This window comes from Maylandia zebra, linkage group LG9 (genome assembly GCF_041146795.1).
Source record: "Maylandia zebra isolate NMK-2024a linkage group LG9, Mzebra_GT3a, whole genome shotgun sequence".
NCBI lineage: Eukaryota > Metazoa > Chordata > Actinopteri > Cichliformes > Cichlidae > Maylandia > Maylandia zebra.
Genome location: NC_135175.1, coordinates 12,782,021 through 12,804,909, shown reverse-complemented (window position 1 = coordinate 12,804,909; position 22,889 = coordinate 12,782,021). Strand labels below are relative to the sequence as shown.

Here is a 22,889-nt window from a genome sequence, read left to right as displayed (position 1 = left end):
ACCAGAGGAGAACGCCGCCGCCGGCATGGCGAGGAGTGAGCCAGATGACCGAGGGAGGCGCGGGCCAAGAAGCGGGTCTACCGGTAAAGCCGGAGCAACAGCAGGCGGAGTTTGAGAGACGGTTTTCACCCAGGGTCCTCTGGGCTGGAGTGAGCCCCTCACCGCAGCAGAGTAGCAGAAACCCATCTGAGTGAGGGGAGGATCAGCCAGGCAGGAGAGTGATAAAAATGGGGATTGGATCTAAAAGACATGTGGTGGGTCTCACTGTGGAGAAAACTTTCTGAAGGTTCTCAGCATTAACCAGGACAAAGCTGTCCAGTGTCTCCTCAGGTACAATCGAGCCATCAGATGTGTTTACAAACATATCGCGATTAGATAAAATATCAGATCTGATGGCGCTGATTAGTGCTGAAACACTGCAGTGAATGTGTCCTAATGCCAGTATTATTGTATGTGAAGAGTAGTGGTTACTGACAGTGACCACTGAAGGGCAGTGATCCTGATAGTTTCTCTGAAACAGTCCAGAAGCCTGTCAGTGAAGCAGGATTGGACGCTCAGCCACGTAACTTCAGCTATAACTGTGTGTTTTCACTGTGATGAAGGTGCTTCATTACCATGGAAACCTCACATTCGCTAAATACTCTTTATACAAGTTATACACTCTTAGTTTAATACTAGATAGATTCAGACATTTCCCCCAATTCAATCAAATGTTTTTACAGCTTTTCTGTTTCTTATCGTGGCTTTTATTGTGAAACATCAGCAGCAAGAAGTGTGTTTTTCTCTGTGAAGACAAACGAAGTGTAAATTTGTGTGTTGGTGAGCTCACAATCAGTGATTGTGCTTCTCTTTTCTTTCCGAGGCCTCAGAAATGCTCACTCTGTTTGTACATCACTTATTGTCAGCAACAGAGCTCATTCTGCTTTGTGGACATAAACACATCTGTCATCACTTCCTCTTTGTTTTTCATGCAGCATTTTATCAAATTGAAAAACAAAAAAACAATAAATCGAATGTCTGTCAGAAATTTCAGCAGATATTTCACCAGGACACTTTGTGATAGTTTTCATATTTCATACAAACTAAAGTGATACACAACATATGCAGTGCCATACACACATATTTACATTTTTCATGTGTTTGATAACCAAGCTGGTACCAACATCCTGCACCATGTTCTTGTTCAACATTGGAAAAACACAAGACTACTTTCAAATCAGGATTGAAGCCTTTGCTGTTTATTAGATAAGCCATATGCATTATGATCCCTCAAAACAATCATATTCTGGTTATAACTGCATTTAAAACTATTGGGCCAATATTTTCAGCTTATATGGCTGAAACATTTTCAAATTATGAGCTTCCAACAATGAGTGAAACAGTAAGAGCATGTGGAGACTTTGGAAAAATCCCATTAAGAAAGAGAAATCAAACATTTGGATTCATTTTAAGGAGCTCAGGCTTGATGAAAATGCAGAGGAGCTGGTTGTGAACTGAGCTTCAGGCCTGAAGATGAAGAAATTTACAAGGAATCAGTCACATCATCAATCAACAGTTTAAAACATCAACTGAATCCATGAATCTGAAAACGTGTTTCTGAGTGAAAGAGACAGACATGTACAGACTGAACTATCTGTTCAACAGTCAGTGTTTCTCTAACAGGAGGACACTCTTTACACTCAACTCAGCACAGACACACTGAGGCACCCATAAAGACTTTTAATCCAGGATAAAGAGGTTCAGTGAATGTGGTGTTGAAGGTGTGGAGATGGATCAGAGTGTCAGAGGAGACTCTGTAGAAGGACAGAGTGCCAGCAGGAAAGTCCACGTACACTGCAATTCTGTTAGAGACGGAGGAGGAGGTGGTGGTGGATACGAATTTGGTATCGTGACAAACATAAATAGGACCATCGTTAGTGCAGTACAACCTCCAGGAATGATCATTCTCTCCAAAATAACAATCACTGCTGACACCTTTCCTTCTTATTCTTCTGTAACTCACTGTCATCCAAACCTCTCCTTTCCACTCGACCTCCCAGTAACAACGACCAGTCAGATCATCTCTACACAGCAGCTGATGAACATCAAATCTGTCTTCATGATCAGGATACGACTGAACCTCCATCACACATGTCACCTTCCTGTTGTTGTCAGACAGTTTGAGGTTTCTGTGTACTGTGTTTGTGTCAATTGTGGGTTGACAGGAATCTGGTGGAGAGAACAAACACAATCCAGCTGCAGTTATTGATCCATCATCTGTTCACTGATTGACACTTTGATGCCTCCTGACATCAGAGATGTGAATGAGTGATGTGACAGTTTGAAGATGGTTGAATGTGTGCTGCTTTGTTTTCATGGATCACATTAAAAACACACTTACACTTCCTCAGACCTGGTCTCAACCACTGGACTCCAGCAGGCTCCACCCTGAAAGGAGGAGGGGGGTCAGACCAGCACAGTCTCTTTCAGCATGCACACATGGACATTACATCGCTGTCATACACATAATGTTAGACACTGATAATGGAACAGTCCAACAGTTTCACAAATACACTTCAGTCCCAACAGGTTCTCCCTCCCAAAGCATAACATTTTATTCTAGGTGAAAAATTGTCAATATGTTAGGCTTCCGGGCACCCAACACGTCCCCATGTTAGGAGATTGGAAAAATGAGGAAACATGAGAGCTGTTTGGAATTAATCTACGGATAAGGTATTGGTAAATACCGGAATTGATGGCTGCAGCCAAGTCTCTGTGAATAGTACAATGCTGCTGTCCTGTACATACTTGTTGACTGCAGTTTGTAATCTCAGTTTGTCATTTTTGTTGGTTATGGACCTGACGTTGAAGAGGAAGATACTCGGAAACGGTGGCTTAAATGGTTGTTTCTTTAGCTTTGCTAGTGCAGCCACGCTTTTGCCTCCTTTGTTTATGTTTCCTCATTGGCTTACCGCTGGGAAGAACCAACCATGGAGACCCTGGAGTTCTTAGTATGTCCTCCGGAATGCCATGGAAGTGGTGATAGGCCGACATAATGTTCCTTGCACAGTGTAAACTCAAAAGGTCGACTGTAAGTGGACTCCACTTGATGTATAGTAATAGAAAACGCATACACCCACACATATACACATGGAAAAAGTAAAAAACAAAGCACCGAATGTGAGGAGCAGTGAGCCGCTGCGTCTGTGTGTGTCAGCATCTTTAAATTTTCTGTTAAGTAGACTGAACTCAGTTTTTATCAACTTGTTATTAGAACTCAGTTTAAGTAGGTTACCAGTACTTTTCATCCAAAAAGTCGATCAACCCAGTTTATTTGAGTTGTCTTAAATTAGAAAAACTAAGTAAGATGGAAATTTTGCTTCTCAGTGCGGAAGGACAAAACAATATGGTTTGAAAATTCCATGTCACTGCTTTCCTCCTCTCTGGCATAGATCAGTCTGCATGTTCATGGTGCACAGGGGTTTTTTTCTGAAATATGATGAGCAAACCTGGAAAAGCTTCACCCTTATGAACCTTTATAACGTTACATATTGTTAAACCCCGTATTTCTTTTAAGGCTTTTTTTTGTTGCCTTTGAACATCTCTTAATGTCAAATCTAGCCTTTCTTTAACAACATAAGCAAACTGCTTTTATATTTAATGAACATTTCTGTTTAATTACATGTTAAATAACAGTAATAATAATAATATCAATAGTATTTTTTTATTAAAACAATGTGTTTAGATACATGTTTGGTTGTGAAAGCGCAAAGCCATAAACTAGATTAGTGGCCTGTTAAATAGTTAAAATCTAGGTTGGCCTTAAAGTTGAAAATAAAGTAATTTAGCCTGTCCTTCTAAAGAATTCAGTTAAATCCCACAGTTGAATCATACGAAACATTTTAAGGTTGCCTATGTTACATATAAACACTGCCATATGTTTCATCTGGTTATTGTGCTTATAGAAGTTAGCTTTTAACAAGCATGTAATGTATACATTTAAATTAGGTGGTCTTTTTTTAAAACTCATATCTCTTTAGGCCTAAACTGGCAGTGCCAATACCACACATTCAGACACAGTAATAGATGGTGTTATTTGTACTATACAGGGAGTTCGGAATTATTAGGCAAATGAGTATTTTGTCCACATCATCCTCTTCATGCATGTTGTCTTACTCCAAGCTGTATAGGCTCGAAAGCCTACTACCAATTAAGCATATTAGGTGATGTGCATCTCTGTAATGAGAAGGGGTGTGGTCTAATGACATCAACACCCTATATCAGGTGTGCATAATTATTAGGCAACGTCCTTTCCTTTGGCAAAATGGGTCAAAAGAAGGACTTGACAGGCTCAGAAAAGTCAAAAATAGTGAGATATCTTGCAGAGGGATGCAGCAGTCTCAAAATTGCAAAGCTTCTGAAGCGTGATCATCGAACAATCAAGCGTTTGATTCAAAATAGTCAACAGGGTGGCAAGAAGCATGTGGAAAAACCAAGGCGCAAAATAACTGCCCATGAACTGAGAAAAGTCAAGCGTGCAGCTGCCAAGATGCCACTTGCCACCAGTTTGGCCATATTTCAGAGCTGCAACATCACTGGAGTGCCCAAAAGCACAAGGTGTGCAATACTCAGGGACATGGCCAAGGTAAGAAAGGCTGAAAGACGACCACCACTGAACAAGACACACAAGCTGAAACGTCAAGACTGGGCCAAGAAATATCTCAAGACTGGTTTTTCTAAGGTTTTATGGACTGATGAAATGAGAGTGAGTCTTGATGGGCCAGATGGATGGGCCCGTGGCTGGATTGGTAAAGGGCAGAGAGCTCCAGTCCGACTCAGACGCCAGCAAGGTGGAGGTGGAGTACTGGTTTGGGCTGGTATCATCAAAGATGAGCTTGTGGGGCCTTTTCGGGTTGAGGATGGAGTCAAGCTCAACTCCCAGTCCTACTGCCAGTTTCTGGAAGACACCTTCTTCAAGCAGTGGTACAGGAAGAAGTCTGCATCCTTCAAGAAAAACATGATTTTCATGCAGGACAATGCTCCATCACACGCGTCCAAGTACTCCACAGCGTGGCTGGCAAGAAAGGGTATAAAAGAAGAAAAACTAATGACATGGCCTCCTTGTTCACCTGATCTGAACCCCATTGAGAACCTGTGGTCCATCATCAAATGTGAGATTTACAAGGAGGGAAAACAGTACACCTCTCTGAACAGTGTCTGGGAGGCTGTGGTTGCTGCTGCACGCAATGTTGATGGTGAACAGATCAAAACACTGACAGAATCCATGGATGGCAGGCTTTTGAGTGTCCTTGCAAAGAAAGGTGGTTATATTGGGCGCTGACTTGTTTTTGTTTTGTTTTTGAATGTTAGAAATGTATATTTGTGAATGTGGAGATGTTATATTGGTTTCACTGGTAAAAATAAATAATTGAAATGGGTATATATTTGGTTTTTGTTAAGTTGCCTAATAATTATGCACAGTAATAGTCACCTGCGCACACAGATATCCCCCTAAAATAGCTAAAACTAAAAACAAACTAAAAACTACTTCCAAAAACATTCAGCTTTGATATTAATGAGTTTTTTGGGTTCATTGAGAACATGGTTGTTGTTCAATAATAAAATTATTCTTCAAAAATACAACTTGCCTAATAATTCTGCACTCCCTGTTGGTGCTAGTCTAATTTGCTAGTATGAGGTCTACATTGACCTTGTGTGTTGTAAGTTATAACGACTGACACAGTCATTAAGGATCAAAACAGCTTCCCGTCTTCTGTTATTAGACTTGAGATATGACTGCTGTCTGCTGTTTTTGATGACTCCAGTAAATTGTACAGACATGCTGTGTAAGTGAATACAAACAACTGCAGTTTGGTCTGCATTTTTTGAAAGACCAATGTACTGCATTATTTTAAGGAAATGGACAATTACTGTGTAATACATTACTGACCACAACATAATAATAATTTATTGTTGTTTTTCTCTTATCATCATTTTAATCCCCACGTTTTACTAACCCCCATTTGCATCCATCAGAGTATGAATTTTAGTTGGAAAACAGTGCTTGGGTGAATGTGGGATGCTGTATAAAGCGCTATATAAAAGTTAGTCCATTTAACACTATTGTTTCAAGTTTAATTATCTAATTCTACTTTTTGGAAACACTAAGAACCACAATTTTAACCTGCAAAAGTAAATGTGGTATTATTGTTTCTTTATGGCCTGATCATTCGGGAAATCATGAGAAAAGGATTTTTATAAACTCTGAATTTAAAAGGAAACTGCAGGTTTACGCAGCCACTCAGGGGCTCACTCAGTGAGCTAAACTTCCTGGCAGCCTACAGGTGTCTCGTTCACGAGTTCACTCTTGCTGTTCCTCTGTCCAAGGACGGTGCGGAGTGGCTGCTTGGCTCTCAGCACGGACCTTCGGGTCACATCCCTTGCTCAACCTGCTGTTGCAGGCTGTGTCCCCTGGTGTGTTGCCCGTGGTTCGCCGGTTAACGAGCCAGTCCGAACTCACTGTGTCTGAAACCTCAGCCAGCGGGTGACAGTTCTCCATCCTCCACCATCCTCTCCCTATCTAGTGTATTGCCCGCGTGTCATGGGTTTGCGCGGCCAGCCGGGGTCCCAGTCAGTGGTGAGCTACACTTCTGCTCCTGATGTCCCAGCTTCGGGCCCTGGGGATCAGCTGGAGGCCTTTGAGGACCCAGTGGCTGCTCTCAGGGCTTTCCCTCCCTCTGCCCCCTGACTTTCAGCCACCTCCTGTGTCTGCAGACAGTGTGGGGCAGTTTCTCTGCTCTCGGGATGGGCCTTTGGGTCGCATCCCGCAGGCTTTTCCCTGACGTTCCGATCAAACTATCACCGGTGTCACGTTTGCACAGCTGTTTTAACTAAGCCCGGGAAGAGTGTGGCTACATCTGCAGCCTGTTCGCAGCTCAGACACAAGCATGCAACACTCATGTTGTGTGATTGTGTATGTGACAAATAAAGTTTGTTATAAGGCACAACTTGTTGTTGTGCCTTATGATCCGGTGCACCTTATTTATGAAAACAGACCCATTCAGTGACAGTGTGCCTTATAGTCCAGAAAATGGGGTAATAGAAGCTATTATGGGAGAAGTACGATCTCTTTTTCAATGCCTCTGTCTCTGTAATCTCACTGCAGCATTTTGGAGCAACTGAAAACTTCTGTGGGAGCATTTAGAAGATAATGATTACAGTCAAAGTCAAACCTCAAAGTAACAAATGCTCAAACTGTTTTTTCAGCATCACCCTGAGAAAAAAATCTTTTCAATTTTAGCATGAATATTTTCAGAACAGTGAAGTACCTTTAGTGTTGAAGAGACAGATGAATAACTAAACATTTGACACTGAGCAGGAAAGTGGTGGTGACACAGCTGGAGAACCACAGACCATACTGCTACTGACATACTACGAGTTTAATTTGCTGGTGGTTCAAATGAAAGTGTGCTTTCAAAAGCAGATGTAGATCACAGTATAAAATAAGTCAATATGTAAAAGTTTGCAATTATTGCACTGAAAGGTTTAAGCAAAAAACACCACATTGTGTTGTAACAGGAAGTAATACATTAACACAATGAAAGCAAAGATTACAGCACATATGTTATTAAATCTTGCTATTAAAAATTGCTTTGCGGCCCCAATTTATCTGAGGCAAAAACATATAGATTCTCAAGGTGGGACACAAAGGTTGAAAGGAGTAACCAATTGATACGCATAGATTCCTATATAAAGACACAGAGGTCATCGGTTATGGTTAATGGCTATGTATCGGAAATTGATAAACCGGACTAAATTCTGCAAAAGACAAAAGAGCACTTTATCTGTTTCAACTTCATTGCCACAGGATCAGATATAGAAAATGTTTTCTTTATTATATTTAGTGCCTTATATTGTGTAATTTTTTACCTTTCAGAGCAATTTGTTTGTGTTATTGAATGTTTTTTTTATTTATTTTATCCATTTTTACAATTGATAGGTGCTGTTGATTTCTTTTTTCACTGCCCTAAGGTTTTGTCAATACACAGGTTATGCTTTTATTTCTTGTGTTAAAAACATTAAGTTTACAGTAATGAAATGTTCTGTTATACAAGCATGTTATACACACAGGTTCATAGTCCATGATTTAAAAAAAATGATGTGAAGATGAATAAATAAAATTTGTAAATCAGAGGCTAAGAGTCTTGGTCGTTGTGTCGTTGGGCAAGACACTTCACCCGTTGCCTACTGGTGGTGGTCAGAGGGCCCGGTGGCGCCAGTGTCCGGCAGCCTCGCCTCTGTCAGTGCGCCCCAGGGCAGCTGTGGCTACAATGTAGCTTGCCATCACCAGTGTGTTAATGTGCGTGTGAATGGGTGAATGACTGAATGTGTAAAGCGCTTTGGGGGCCTTAGGGACTGAGTAAAGCGCTATACAAATACAGGCCATTTACCATTTACCAATTAATATAAATATGAATAATAGGTAAATTTAACAATGTTTTTCTTTGATCAATAATATAATCCAGATTATAAACATAAATTAATGAAAAAAGCTTTAATTCTTACCTGAGAGTTTTCAGTGAACAGCTTGGACTCTTCAATCCAGCAGATAGAAGCTTTACTCCTGAGTCACGCAGGTCATTGTTACTCAGGTCTAGTTCTCCCAAACTAGAAGACAGGGAGCTGAGAACTGAGCACAGAGCTTCACAGCTTCTCTCTGTGAGGTTACAGCCAGACAGTCTGAAATTATATTTGTGATCAAATTAAATAACTTATTTTCAACTTGGAAAAAAGAAAGAAAACAGAACTTGCTTCAAAATATCACAGTTACACCACTGTATCTGTTAAGCAAGTGGAGATCTAGTACTTTTAGTGATTACAGATCAATACCCACTGACACAGGCATCTATACTTTCCTAATTAGAGTAGGAGTGATTGCTGTTGCTAGATACAGTTCAAAATAATCCTTAATTATCACATACTGAACCTTGATGAACACACCATTCATCCTCTGTTAAAAAAGAAGTTGCCTTAGCTCTTTCCAGGAATTTTTTTCTTTTATTTATATTAGTTTTTGAAGAGTTAAAGAAAAACTCTGGGTCCACTTTGATAAAGGTTAAATACACAAATGTTTTAGACATGCTAAGACTTTCTGTTGCTATAAACCGTACTTGCATAAACATTTCAATGTGTATATATAGATGCATACATACAGAGCTTTGTTGGAGACTTTGACCACTGGCAGCAGTCTCAGAAGAGCCTCCTCTGAAGCGTATTTCTTCAGGTCAAACACATCCAGATCTTTTTCTGATGACAGTAAGATGAAGACCAGAGCTGACCACTGAGCAGGAGAAAGTTTATTTTGGGAAAGTCTTCCTAATCTCAGCGACTGTTGGATCTCTTCCACTAGAGAACAATCACTCAGTTCATTCAAACAGTGGAACAGATTGATGCTTTTCTCGGCAGACAGATTCTCACTGAGCTTCTTCTTGATGTACTGAACTGTTTCCTGTTTGTTACTTTGTGTCTCTGTCAGAAGGCCTCGTAGGAGAGTCTGATTGGTCTGCAATGAAAGACCCAGGAGGAAGCGGAGAAACAAGTCCAGGTGTCCATTTGGACTCTGCAAGGCCTTGTCCACAGCACTCTGGTAGAAGTGTCTCCCTGCAGATTCTTCTCTTCTTTCAGACATCTGGGATGTAATTACTTGTTCTACCAGCAGATTGACTCCAGAGTTGATGATGGTCAGATGGACATGAAGAGCAGCCAGAAACTCCTGAACACTCAGATGGATGAAGCAGAACACCTTGTCCTGGTACAGTCCTCTCTCCTCTTTAAAGATTTGTGTGAACACTCCTGAGTACACAGAGGCTGCTCTGATATCGATGCCACACTCTATCAGGTCTGATTCATAGAAAATCAGGTTTCCTTTCTGCAGCTGATCAAACGCCAGTTTTCCCAGAGACTCAATCATCTTCCTGCTCTCTGGACTCCAGTGTGGATCTGTCTCAGCTCCTCGATCATACTTGACCTTCTTCACTTTGGCTTGAACCACCAGGAAGTGGATGTACATCTCAGTCAGGGTCTTGGGCAGCTGCCCTCCCTCTCTGGTTTTCAGCACATCCTCCACAACTGTAGCAGTGATCAAGCAGAAGACTGGGATGTGGCACATGATGTGAAGGCTTCGTGAGGTCTTAATGTGGGAGATGATGGTGCTGATCTGCTTCTTATCTGTGAATCTCTTCCTGAAGTACTCCACCTTCTGTGGGTCAGTGAACCCTCTGACCTCTGTTACCCTGCCAAGACATTCAGGAGGGATCTGATTGGCTGCTGCAGGTCGTGTGGTTATCCAGAGACGAGCAGAGGGAAGCAGTTTCCCCCTGATGAGGTTTATCAGCAGCACATCCACTGAGGAGGACTTTCTAGGGTCAGTTAGGATTGTAGTTTTTTGGAAGTCCAGAGGAGGTCGACACTCATCCAGACCATCAAAGATGAACACAACCTGGAAGTTTTCAAAGCTGCAGATTCCTGCTTCTTTGGTTTCAGTAAAGAAGTGATGAACAAGTTCCACCAAGCTGAACTTTTTCTCTTTCAGCACATTCAGCTCTCTGAAAGTGAATGGAAATATGAACTGGATGTGCTGGTTGGCTTTGTCTTCTGCCCAGTCGAGGGTGTATTTCTGTGTTAAGACAGTTTTCCCTATGCCAGCCACTCCCTTTGTCAGCACTGTTCTGATTGGTTTATTTCTTTCACGTGAGTCTTTAAAGATGTCTTCTTGTCTGATTATTGCTTCTAGAGTGTCTGGTTTACTGGATGTTGTTTCAATCTGTCTGACCTCATGTTCATCGCTGAAATCTACAGTCCGTCCCTCTGTGATGTAGAGCTCTGTGTAGATCTGATTCAGAAGGGTTTGGTCTCCTGCTTTAGCGATCCCCTCAAACACACATTGGAACTTCTTCTTCATGTTAGATTTAAATTCATGTTGATGCCGCTGGAAGTTCCGAGTGCAGGTTCCTGAGTGACACACACAAAATCAATGATTCATCACATATGTTGAATGTATTTTTTTCTATTACTTGAAATATTGTTCAATGTTTTAGCATGTTTTTTTAGAATGTATTTTTATTTAGAGAAAAATTCTCACCTCTCAGCAAACACTCAGCGAACTTATTCTGCTTCATTCTCTTCAGGAAGTCCACTGTAATCATCACAAAAGCTTCTCTTCTGCTCGTACTGTGTTCTTCATCCACACTCTGTAAGTCATCCTCACATTGACTCTTAAAACATTGTAGGTCATCTGGACTCAGACCTGTCTTGATGTTCTTCAGCTCGTTCTTCACAAAAGAGATTATTTGGTCCTCCAACGTCTGGAACAAAATATTTTATGAAATACCCCAAAACTGTTTCTAGGAATCAGTTTAATTAGGCTCAACATACACAAAACCTCAATGAAATTCAAACCCTTGTTCTCTAAAAGAAGAGGGGCAAGGCAAAATCCACAGTTTCTGAGAATATTTTCCATATATCTATCCCTTTATATTGCTCTTAAATTTTAATGTTGTCACAAAGTTATGTCTCATGTTGTTCTTAAGAACACGTCTCTCTACATCTGCAGCTAATTCTGGATATTATGGAGCCTTTATCCAATCTGGTGAAGCCAGAAATTTTCCACCTCAGTGTTACTGCGCTGTGCAGTGTAATAACTTTATGCCCTTTTCAGTAGTATAATTTTTATGATCCCACAGCATGTGGCAGATAATCCATATAGTACATTGAATGACCATACATTGTTATTCGGAGATGAGGAGATGTTTCTCTTGATAGAGCACTAAACTTTGAAATACTTATCAGTATTATTACTTGGTCATCATATTTCCAGCTACATAAAATCAGTTATCATTCCCCGCAGATAACACTACTGCTATTCTTGTACAAGCTCTGGTTATATTCCATATGGATTATTATAATTTTATCCTGTCTAGATTACCACACAAATATCTCCATAGACTTCAGCTGGTGCAAAGTTCAGCTGCTTGTGTCATTAATCGAACCCATTACTACTGCTCTTCAACCACTTCACTGGTTTCCTGTGAAATATCACATTGATTTTAGATTCTGCTTCTTACTTCAAAATATCTCCATAAAGTCACACCTCCATATCTGATCTTCAGCACATCTCCACTCCTTCCCGTACTCTGACATCATCCTCCTCTGCTACTGTTATTTTCCCATCTGCTCAAATTACCCTCCAGTATTTTCAGCTGAGTGTGCACTGGAACTTTCTTTCACACCACTTTCACAACATTACACACATATTTTTAAACTTTCCTTTTCTGATTCATTTTATGCAGTATTCACTACAATACTACCCAATACTATGTAGTATTATGTAGTATGTTCTCTTTCAAGTGGTATTAGCCATACTGTGATTTTATTATTTAACTGCTTCTAAGGTATACTCAATTCTTGAAAGGCGCTTCTAAATAAAATGTTATTTTATTCCATTTATTTATTTTTTTGGCCTGCCCAGCTGCCAAAGTGTACCGTTTGCTTCCCCCCCCCCCAAAATACTGAGGCATACTTGATATTTTCCACTGTTTTTGCAGTTTAGTGGAGGCACAAATCTGACCAAAACATTCTGTTCAAAGGAAAACTCACTCGACCTTCTGAGCCAGAACCCAGCATGAGTTCTATGAACAGAATAGATGTAAAAGTAATATTTGTATATGTACAGACCATAAATATGGAGTCCAGGTGCTGCTGGGCAGACTGACCACTGGGAACCTCTGAGCTTTCCTGGTCCACGCTGTGGATACATCATGAAGACTCAGAATAATACAACAAAACTAAAAAGAAAAACTCCCACTTGATAATGGCTATTAAAATATGAAAAAGTAAAGACTCAGTATCCTAAAAGAATTTGCAATAAAATTTTGACATTTTTTGTAGATATTACCGAGAACCTCAGCAGTCAAAGAGAGGAAGAAGAGTACCACTGATTCCAGTGTTTTTTGTATGTCTGGAATGTCACAGAAGACCACTTTCTTAAACAGAGCTGGCTGCTCTTTTCGCTATTTTCACTAATTCATCCAGCATGAATGGTGATCATTTCGTGTCGGATGGGCCATAATGTTTTTTTGGGTTTTTTTTTTTTTTGCCTCTGGTCAGTTACAGATATTTCAAAATATTAACAAGTCAACTGCTTGCTTTTATTTATATATGTAAATCTTTATCTCTTATGTCCATAGATAGATAGATAGATAGATAGATAGATAGATAGATAGATAGATAGATAGATAGATAGATAGATAGATAGATAGATAGATAGATAGATAGATAGATAGATAGATAGATAGATAGATAGATGACCAAATAAGGCAGTTACTTTCTGCTTTAGTTTATGTTTGAATTAAATGTTTTTTCACTTTGTGTTTGCTGAAGTTGAATTGAATTTAATGCCCTCTTCTTTAGACTTGTCAGACCCACAGCTGGGTCCAGGTTGGTTCCTGTGAATAAAGATGGAGCAGTGATGTGAGTGCTGAGTTGTGACATGAAGAAGAGTCATGGAGAGTTAGAGATGGTCATCTCACCTCTGAGCTTTGGTCTGGCTCTCATATTCCCCACACAGAGTGGGTTTAGAGGGAGGGACTCCCTCCTCTCTGTCCTCACACCGATCCATGCTGCTGAATTCACATCCACATCAGCTCACACACACTTTCTACCTTCACCTGTAGAGGAAACACAAATCATTCATGTGCACATCAACAGAAATCCTCCTTTCGATCAGCTGCTGCGGTAAAAATAGGTCAAAATATACTTTACCGTACTCCACCATATACAGTAACGTATACAGAGAGACGAGACGACGAGGCTCCAGTTACAGCAGTGCAAGTAAACAATAAATATAAGAAGAGTAAGAAAATAAATATACACTAGGAGTGAAGGGATCAATAACAATTTGTAATTTACAGTTTGATGATTTAAAATCTCTCACACAACCTGTCGACAGGAAAGGGTGCTGGCTGCTTCCAAATAGAGTACATTTCATTCATCCAAGCCCATTATGTATTCATGATTTGAATCCTGGGTTGTGCGAAATCCCAGACATAAACCCTAGACAAAGCGAATCTGTGAACTAAGGTGTAGGTCTATTAGGTTATGTTGTGGTAATCCTCGGGTTGGGGGATTTGTGTTCATACTGGAGTGCAAAATTAAAACCAATGTTCAAAGCCATCAGGTGCTCAGTTTAGAGAAAAGAGGAGGAGGAGAAATGAGCAAAAGAAACCGGGAAGCTGATGTGTCATTGGAAAATGGCAGGTCATGTATCCTGAAACAATCAGAATCATATTCAGAATACTTTATTAATCCCTAAGGAAATTATGTGGGTTACAGTCGCTCTAAGAAGAAATTCTAAAAATAGTAACAGACTACACTCCAAACAATACATTGTGTTACAGATTTTACACATTTAAGAAATAGCACTAATATATACAGATCACTCAATTATAAATATCAAGTATTAACAGAAGTGATTATAAATAAATATTAAGAAAATTGACAGGGATATTATAGAGTAGAAAAGAGCGTGTGTTAAAAGGATGTAACTATTGCAGTGTTTACAGTGTGTTAGATGGAAGAGTTGTACAGGAAGATGGCCACAGGCAGGAATGATTTCCTGTGTCGTTCAGTGGTGCTCTTTGGTAATCTGTCTCTCACTGAGTGTGCTCCTGTGAGTAGCCAGTATGTCATGGAGTGGGTGGGAGGTGTTATCCATGATTGTCCTTATCTTGGACAACATCTGCCACTCAGACACCACCCTAACAGAGTCCAGGGGTGTTCGCCCAGGGCACCAAACAGGATAGGATCGCCACTGCCTGTACCAACACAGAGCAGCAACCTGAACGCTACTCAAATTCAAATTCAAATTTTATTTGTCACACACACACAACCATACACAGTATGACATGGGGGTGAAATGCTTGTAGGTGTACAATGCCCGACCATTAAATGACAGAAAAAAGTTTTACAGTATTAGTCATACAATTTACAGGTTGCTACAAAATTTACAAATTAACTTAGAAATTTCGAGTAAAAAAATGTGCAAATAGCAGAAAGAGATTATAAAGATTATAAATTATAGGAAATGTGTGGTGGTGCGTGTGGTGATGTGATGTGTGTGAGAGTCCACTCTTATAGTGATGTGTGTGTGAGAGTCCACTCTTATAGTGATGTGTGTGTGAGAGTCCACTCTTATAGTGATGTGTGTGTGAGAGTCCACTCTTATAGTGATGTGTGTGGGAGAGTCCTGTCCGACACCTGGTTCAGGGCCCGAATAGCCTGGGCGAAGAAGCTCCTCCTCATTCTCTCTGTTTTGGCCTTAAGGGAGCGGAAGCGCTTCCCAGACCTCAACAGTGAGAAGAGTCCATTGTTGGGATGGGAGAGGTCCATCATAATCTTCCTAGCTTTGGACTTGCACCGCTTGGTGTAGATGGACAGCAGGTCAGGGAGCTCTGATTGAATGATGCGTTCTGCCGAGCGCACCACCCTTTGCAGATCTCGTCTGTCCTGCTTGGTGCTGTTCCCAAACCAGGTGCAGATGTTTGCCGTCAGGACGCTCTCGATGGTGCAGGAGTAGAAGTTCTTGAGCACCTTCAGTGGCAGATGGAAGTCTCTAAGTCTTCTGAGGAAGAAGAGACGCTGACGGGCTTTCTTAACCAGGGTGTTGATGTGACAGGACCATGACAGGTCCTGAGTGATGTGGACACCCAGGTATCGGAAACTGTCCACTCTCTCCACTTGCGTTCCACTGATGATGAGGGGTTTGTCATTCCTCGCCTGCTTTGTAGTGAAGTCCACGATCAGCTCCTTAGTGTTGCTGATGTTTAAGAGGAGGTTATTCTCCTGGCACCAGTTCTCCAGGTTCCTAATCTCCTCCAGGTAGGCCGTCTCGATGTTGTCGGAGATCAGACCCACAACAGCAGTGTCGTCAGCAAACTTGACAATGGAGGTGGTGTTGGATGTGGCTACACAGTCATAAGTGTACAGTGAGTACAGCAGGGGGCTTAAAACACAGCCCTGAGGCGCTCCAGTGCTGAGTGAGATGGAGGGGGAGACTTGTTTTCCCACCCTCACTGATTGGGGTCTGTCTGTGAGGAAGTTGAGGATCCACTGACACAGTGATGAGCTGAGTCCTAGATTCGTCAACTTGGTGAAAAGCTTAGAGGGAATTATTGTGTTGAATGCTGAACTGTAGTCCACGAACAGCATCCTAACATAATTCCCTCTGCCAGTGTCCAGGTGACTCAGGGATGTGTGAAGCAGGTGAGATATGGCATCGTCTGTGGAACAATTAGTCCGGTAAGCAAACTGAAGTGTTTTTATTTAGAGGATCACCATTTAGCCTGGAGAAATAGTTTGCTGCTTTATAAGAAAGCCCTCGGCAAAGCCAGAACATCTTACTATTCATCACTGATTGGAGTAAATAAGAACAACCCCAGGTTTCTCTTCAGCACTGTAGCCAGGCTGACAAAAAGTCAGAGCTCTTTTGAGCCAACCATCTCTTTAACGTTAACTAGTAATGAACTTCTTCACAAATAAAATTTTTATCATTAGAGAAAAAAATTACCCATAATCATCTCACAGATGTAACATTATCTACAGCTACTTTCAGTACCATTGATGTTAAGTTAGACTCTTTTTCTCCAATTGATCTTTCTGAGTTAACTTCAATAATTACTTCCTCCAAACCATCAACATGTCTTTTAGATCCCATTCCTACAAAACTGCTCAAAGAAGTCCTGCCATTAATTAATTCTTCGATCTTAAATATGATCAACCTATCTCTAATAATCGGCTATGTACCACAGGCCTTCAAGACCCAGCAGTCTTAGCTAATTATAGGCCAAACTCCAACCTTCCTTTCATATCAAACATCCTTGAAAGAGTAGTTGTCAAACAGCTAATAGATATTAAATTCAGTACTTTTGTATTCTCTTAACGGCAAAGAAAGACTGGGCTCAAAGTGGTCAAAGCTCAAAAAAATCATCTTTATTTTTACATATTCCGGAATATGGAGACCGGGCACACAGAGATGCCAGCCCGAGTCTGGGGCAGCAGCAGCCCGTCTGACTATTAATATACTTCCTCTACACGTCAGGCACACTTTAAGTTTCGATAAAACACTCTACTTAGTTTCACTTTCTGCCTGCAGCTCATATTCTCTGCAAAAGCATGCAGTTTCCTGTCAGCCTGCGACCTAGTTTTACACCCAAGTCTGGGCCACTTATAAAACAATCTAATCAGCAAATAAGCATTAAGAATATATATTTATTTCTTAACACAGATCATCTGCAGAGGAATGGCTTATTTGAAGAGTTTCAGTCAGGTTTCAGAGCTCATCACAGCACAGAAACAGCTTTAGTGAAGGTTACAAATAATCTTCTTATGGCCTCTGACAGTGGACTCATCTCTGTGCTTGTCCTGCTCGACCTCAGTGCAGCATTCGATACTGTCGACCATAATATTCTATTAGAGCGATTAGAACATGCTGTAGGTATTACAGGTACTGTGCTGCAGTGGTTTGTATCATATCTATCTAATAGACTCCAATTTGTACATGTAAATGGAGAGTCCTCTTCACACACTGAGGTTAATTATGGAGTTCCACAGGGTTCAGTGCTAGGACCAATTCTGTTTACATTATACATGCTTCCCTTAAGGCAACATCATTAGAAGACATAGTATACATTTTCACTGCTATGCAGATGACACCCAGCTCTATCTATCTATGAAGCCAGATAACACACACCAATTAGTTAAACTGCAGGAATGTCTTAAAGACATAAAGACCTGGATGGCCGCTAACTTTCTGCTTCTTAATTCAGATAAAACTGAGGTTATTGTACTCGGCCCTGAAAATCTTAGAAATATGGTATCGAACCAGATTCTTACTCTGGATGGCATTACCTTGGCCTCCAGTAACACTGTGAGGAACCTTGGAGTCATTTTTGACCAGGACATGTCCTTCAACGCACATATTAAACAAATATGTAAGACTGCTTTCTTCCATTTGTGCAACATCTCTAAAGTTAGAAATATCCTGTCTCAGAGTGACGCTGACGCTTTAAAATATGCTTTAAAATATGCCAAGGAATATTTTAATTAATTTAACACAGATCATCCTCTTTATGAAAGCAAAGGATGAACTGCTGAGGAAGAAAAAAAGATTTTCTCATTTATCATTAGAATTATTATTATTTTTATATTACATCAGTACACTTTGAAAGCAGAAATATTAGAAACTACAACAGCACAAAGATCTCAGCAGGATGTTTGGGAAATATTACAGTCATTCCCCTGAAGGTGTTTGGCGGACCAAGTCAGTGCTTTATCAACAGATCCTACAGCTTGTAATATGAAAACATGTTCAGCAGCTCTCTGTTCTCTGATATGGAGAACACACTTCTAACTCCTGTCAAATCTGATTTAAGCTTTCAGATCCAGATAAAAACTAACAGACTTGATCTGGTTTTGGATTTCAGATCTGAGCCTCACATGTTTCTGGTCCTGGGAGTTTAACACAACAGAGCAAAATTGTCACAACCTGCAGACTCCTTCTCACAGACTCCTGTTTGAAGATAAGGAGCCACATAAAGCCACACAAACAGACATTAGATACAGAAGGACTGGCAGCATAAAGGGAGCTGCTTATTGAGAGGAACCCAAGAAAGCAGAACACACAAGAAGCTGTCTTCACTGTCTCACATCATATTCATGAGAAAAGGATTTTCTTTATGATGATGGGTGTTTTCAGTCAAGGAAACATTCTTCTATTGAAGTTTAAACTAGAAAAACTAGTAATTGCATGCAGCATAGTTTTTAGCTTGAAGCACGCCTTATCGTTGTGAAGCATCAACAGTATCAACATGTTATTTAACAGAGCCATGAAAACACTAACACACATCACGGATTTGTTTGGTCACACATTTTATGATTATATATCAGATTTATTGTACTTTAAGTACATTTGTATTTCTAAAGTTCCTAAAGACAAACTTTTAAAGGAGGAAACAAATCAAACTTACAGTTTCTTCAAACACACACACGAACAACAAGCTCCACTCCACACCTCGACACTAAACACGGACACACAGGTGAGCTGGAAGGAGGCAGGACTCCACGTGAAACATGACAGTTGGGAAGAGGCAGAATTTCAGAAGACTTTCAGACTGTTTAACTTTGTGTTTAGAGATTTAAAGTGGCCTCAATCTTGTCTCATTTCATTCTCTTTTCCTCTGAGCAGTTTCTATTCTTAATTTAAAAAAAAAAAGTATATTTTCCAAATTCATAATTATCATCCAAGTTCACAAAAAAATATTCAGATTTAGTACCTCAGTGTAAAAAAATCAACCTAAGTAGGTAGTGACAAATAAACTCTTTTTCATGTTCGTCATTCAAAGTGATAGAAGTAGTTTTTAAACTCTGAAAAATAGCATCTCTGAAAAGCATGGACAGATGGACTTTATACTCTAAGTTTCATATGACTTGACCACACACTGATCATGGGAAGTCGTTTTTCTTATCTAATAAACTTTGTCGAGACCCATGAACAATCCAACAGGACTACATAAAGATGGTGATCAGGATGAGAATTCAGAAAACTGTTGATAGAAAAAGATCTAGGAGCTGCTGAACTACTAATAACTCTCTGTTGAAACTTGTGCAGAAATAATATTAAACAACAACAGCACTGGTATGTACAGTGAACCCCCCTGTAATAAAAACACAGAGATATAAGCTTATATTCATGCAGACATTAAAACAGTATTTTTTGGTAGGAATACCAGAGGAGCAAAACACCAGCTGCTGGTAGACCGAGCAGTTGTCTGAGACTGCAAGACCAGGCTCACTAACCGTTGCAATGCCTGGATGCACTCCAAGGAGGCTTATGACTCAATTCTCCACTATTCTGGAACGTGGAAGGTCTAGAACTGTACAAGTTCAACAGGACCCTGAGAGCCTTTATCTGGAACTCAATGGGGATGTGGCGAACAACCAAGGTGTGTGTGTGTGTGTGTGTGTGTGTGTGTGTGCGTGCGTGCGTGCGTGCGTGCGTGCGTGCGTGTGTGCGTGTATGCACGCCACACATTCATGTATTCACTCCACAAATATGCCGTCTGACTGCTCAGACTGAGTCTCAGTCAGATTAACATTCACACGCTGTGTTAGGATGGTTACTCAAAAAGAAAGTAAAGTATTACACATTACTGGTTTCTTAAAAGTAATGCAGAATGTTACTTAATTACTTACGGGGGTAAGTACATTTTTAAACCTGGGCTCAAAAACAGAGGTGAAAGACTCTTTTTTTGGTGATTCATAATATTTAGACTGCCCTTTCACATAAAACCTGCCTAATCTGACTTTCAGCTCTAGTTGACCAGTACAGGTTTGCTTTAATTGTGTAAATACAGTCTTATTTACTTCTATTATGGTTGGAGGGTCACTTCATAACAGAGGTTTTTATTTTAGTGAATTTCAGTTCTCCTCTCTCTCTAATCCAACTTTCTTCTCATTGTTGCTCAGATTTTGGTCCAGAATATGCTGCTTGAGGGCAACATCTCCCCAACCCACTGCAGTGGAGAGTCAGTAAAATATATTGTTATTTGTTTAAATCACGTTGTTTTTCTTTTGTTTTTGTTTATAATGACACAGAAAATCAGACATGATCAACCAGCAGCTTTGAACACACTAGAAGGGAGGAGACGGAGCTTTGGCTGTGATTTCTATTTCATCACGATTTGGATTAAAAAACAACCTTTAGCAACATTAACTGGTTATGGGTGAGGATACATATAAAGCAGACAGACCAAGAGCACCTATAATACAATCAGAATTAATACTCTAGACTTTACTTATAGAAAAAAAATTCATGTGCAGATATCAGTTATTTACATCACATAATCAAATGAATTGATGGACACAGACAAAGAAGTATATTATAGATATCCAGATAAAATTTTACAATAGGTGAGAAGAGTAGTAGTGGATCCTGAGCTATTCATTTAAGTCAGCATCAGTTTGCTCCTCTGTCTTTGTGAGAAACAAAACAAAATGCTTTGTATGATGTCCGCCATAAGTTTCTGTGATGCCTTAATCAGAAGAGGAATGTTTAACTGAACACTTCCTCATGTTTGAGTGTGTCACAATGTGTGTGTGAATATTAACCAAGGTATAAAAATGTTATTCCATTGAATTCCGTCTGTTTTTAAATCCATTATTCTGTTATGATGAATAATCTTAGTCCTTGTTAAAGAAAAGCATGAACAGGCGTGGGTAGCAAACCCTGATCTTTTGGACACAACCAACTGATCTATGGTTCTGATCTTCAGTCCTGAACATTTCCAACAGACTAAGATTCACTGAGTGTATGATACAGAAGGATAATCAGTGCTGAGTAATGTTTATTTTTGATTACTTGAGCTTCTGATTGCATCTTGTGTTGTGGCTTTAACCATTACATGAGTATACCTACTCTAAAAAGACAGACTTTTCACAGAATAATGTACTGGCTGCTGAGCACAGACTGAAGGTGAAAAGGCTCAGTGGGCCTCTGGTCTTATCTAAGAAATAAAATTCACAAAGGGACAAAAAACCACCAAAGGCCATCTATGAACAGTTATTTTGTGTTTAATTTAAAACAACCTACAGAATTTTAACATTCATCAGTTCAACTATTTATTTCATCTAAATGTACCATTGAGTGACTATATAAATGTATTTGATATAAGATTATTGACATTAGCTGGCAGAGGTTAATGCCAAATCCAGGACAACTGACTCAAATAACATCAAGCAAACCTTCATTCAGACTGAAAACTGTTCAAAAGGAACAAAATTCAAAGTGTTTATAAACAAGAAGGGGAAACACACAGGCAAACACGAGAGACCAACTATTAAGGATTAAAACCTTCAAACGCTAAAAGAAGAAAACTCAAACTCAGATCCACTGATTAAAACACAAAATTTAAAGTGAACATGACCGCAATACAACACAAAACAAGTCCAAATACTTTCCTGCACATTATGTATGACTGAAGTCACAGCCTCCATATGAAGGTATATTGAGGTTCAGGATTTTTCAAAAATGCTGTAAATGTTAATGGTGTTTGTAAAATTCTATATTTTCTTTAAATAAACTTTGTTTGCAGTAACCCTGAACTGAGCTGGAGCTGCTTTACTTTGTGTTTTTTCAACGTCACTTCAGTAAAACCTGAATGTTGAGTTCTTAAGAACGAACCAATTTTATCTGATTGTTTCCAGTTAAAGGGAAAAACAGTGTCCGATGGGTCTAAAGTTTCATACAGATCCATTTAAGTTGTTTATCACAGAAACAAATGTTCCACTGCAGAGTTACTGACGATCAATCTCTAATCATGTGGATTTGTCTTCAAACACAAGAGTGATCAAAAGTTTGTCCTGAAGTAAGAGCTGAACATCTGATCCAAACATTACAGAGCAGAAACAAACAGTAAATTTGTTAAAGGAGGAAATAAAGCAAACTTACAGTTTCTTCAAACACACACACAAACAACAAGCTCCACTCCACACCTGGACACTAAACATGGACACACAGGTGAACTGCTTCCTACAAGGAAGTGGGATTCCACCTGAAGACTGTGAGAGAGCCACACCTTCATATGCTGATTTCAAAATATGCCGTCTGACTGCTCAGACGGGCTCAAAATGAGCCTAAATCAGCGTAAAGTTCACATGCTAACGTGTGAAGACATGAAACGTTGTTGTAGATTGCAAGTGTGAACACGCTGATCACCGATCAGCTCTGCTACATTTAGAACATGAACATTTCTACTGCAATGCTTTAAATGTTCAACATGTTTCCCTGTTTCCAGTCTATA

The 22,889-nt window shown here is 40.0% G+C and overlaps 1 protein-coding gene across 2 annotated transcripts; it reads right to left on the bottom strand.

Annotated features, from left to right (window-relative positions):
- Nucleotides 1-239: 239 nt before the first annotated feature.
- On the bottom strand, nt 240-22,615 carry LOC143420272 (protein NLRC3-like). 2 transcript variants are annotated; one of them, XM_076888044.1, is made up of 9 exons: nt 22,538-22,615; nt 13,566-13,703; nt 13,401-13,481; nt 12,712-12,781; nt 11,120-11,342; nt 9,192-10,989; nt 8,545-8,718; nt 2,381-2,427; nt 240-2,208 (listed from the first exon to the last, which is right to left on the bottom strand). In XM_076888044.1, the coding sequence occupies exons 2-9, from the start codon at nt 13,652-13,654 to the stop codon at nt 1,685-1,687; spliced, it is 3,006 nt and encodes a 1,001-aa protein (XP_076744159.1). In that variant the 5' UTR covers nt 13,655-13,703; nt 22,538-22,615; the 3' UTR covers nt 240-1,684. The 2 variants fall into 2 exon arrangements, with proteins under 2 accessions (XP_076744159.1, XP_076744160.1); XM_076888045.1 differs by lacking the exon at nt 22,538-22,615 and adding an exon at nt 19,059-19,102.
- Between the last annotated feature and the right edge of the window lie 274 nt (nt 22,616-22,889).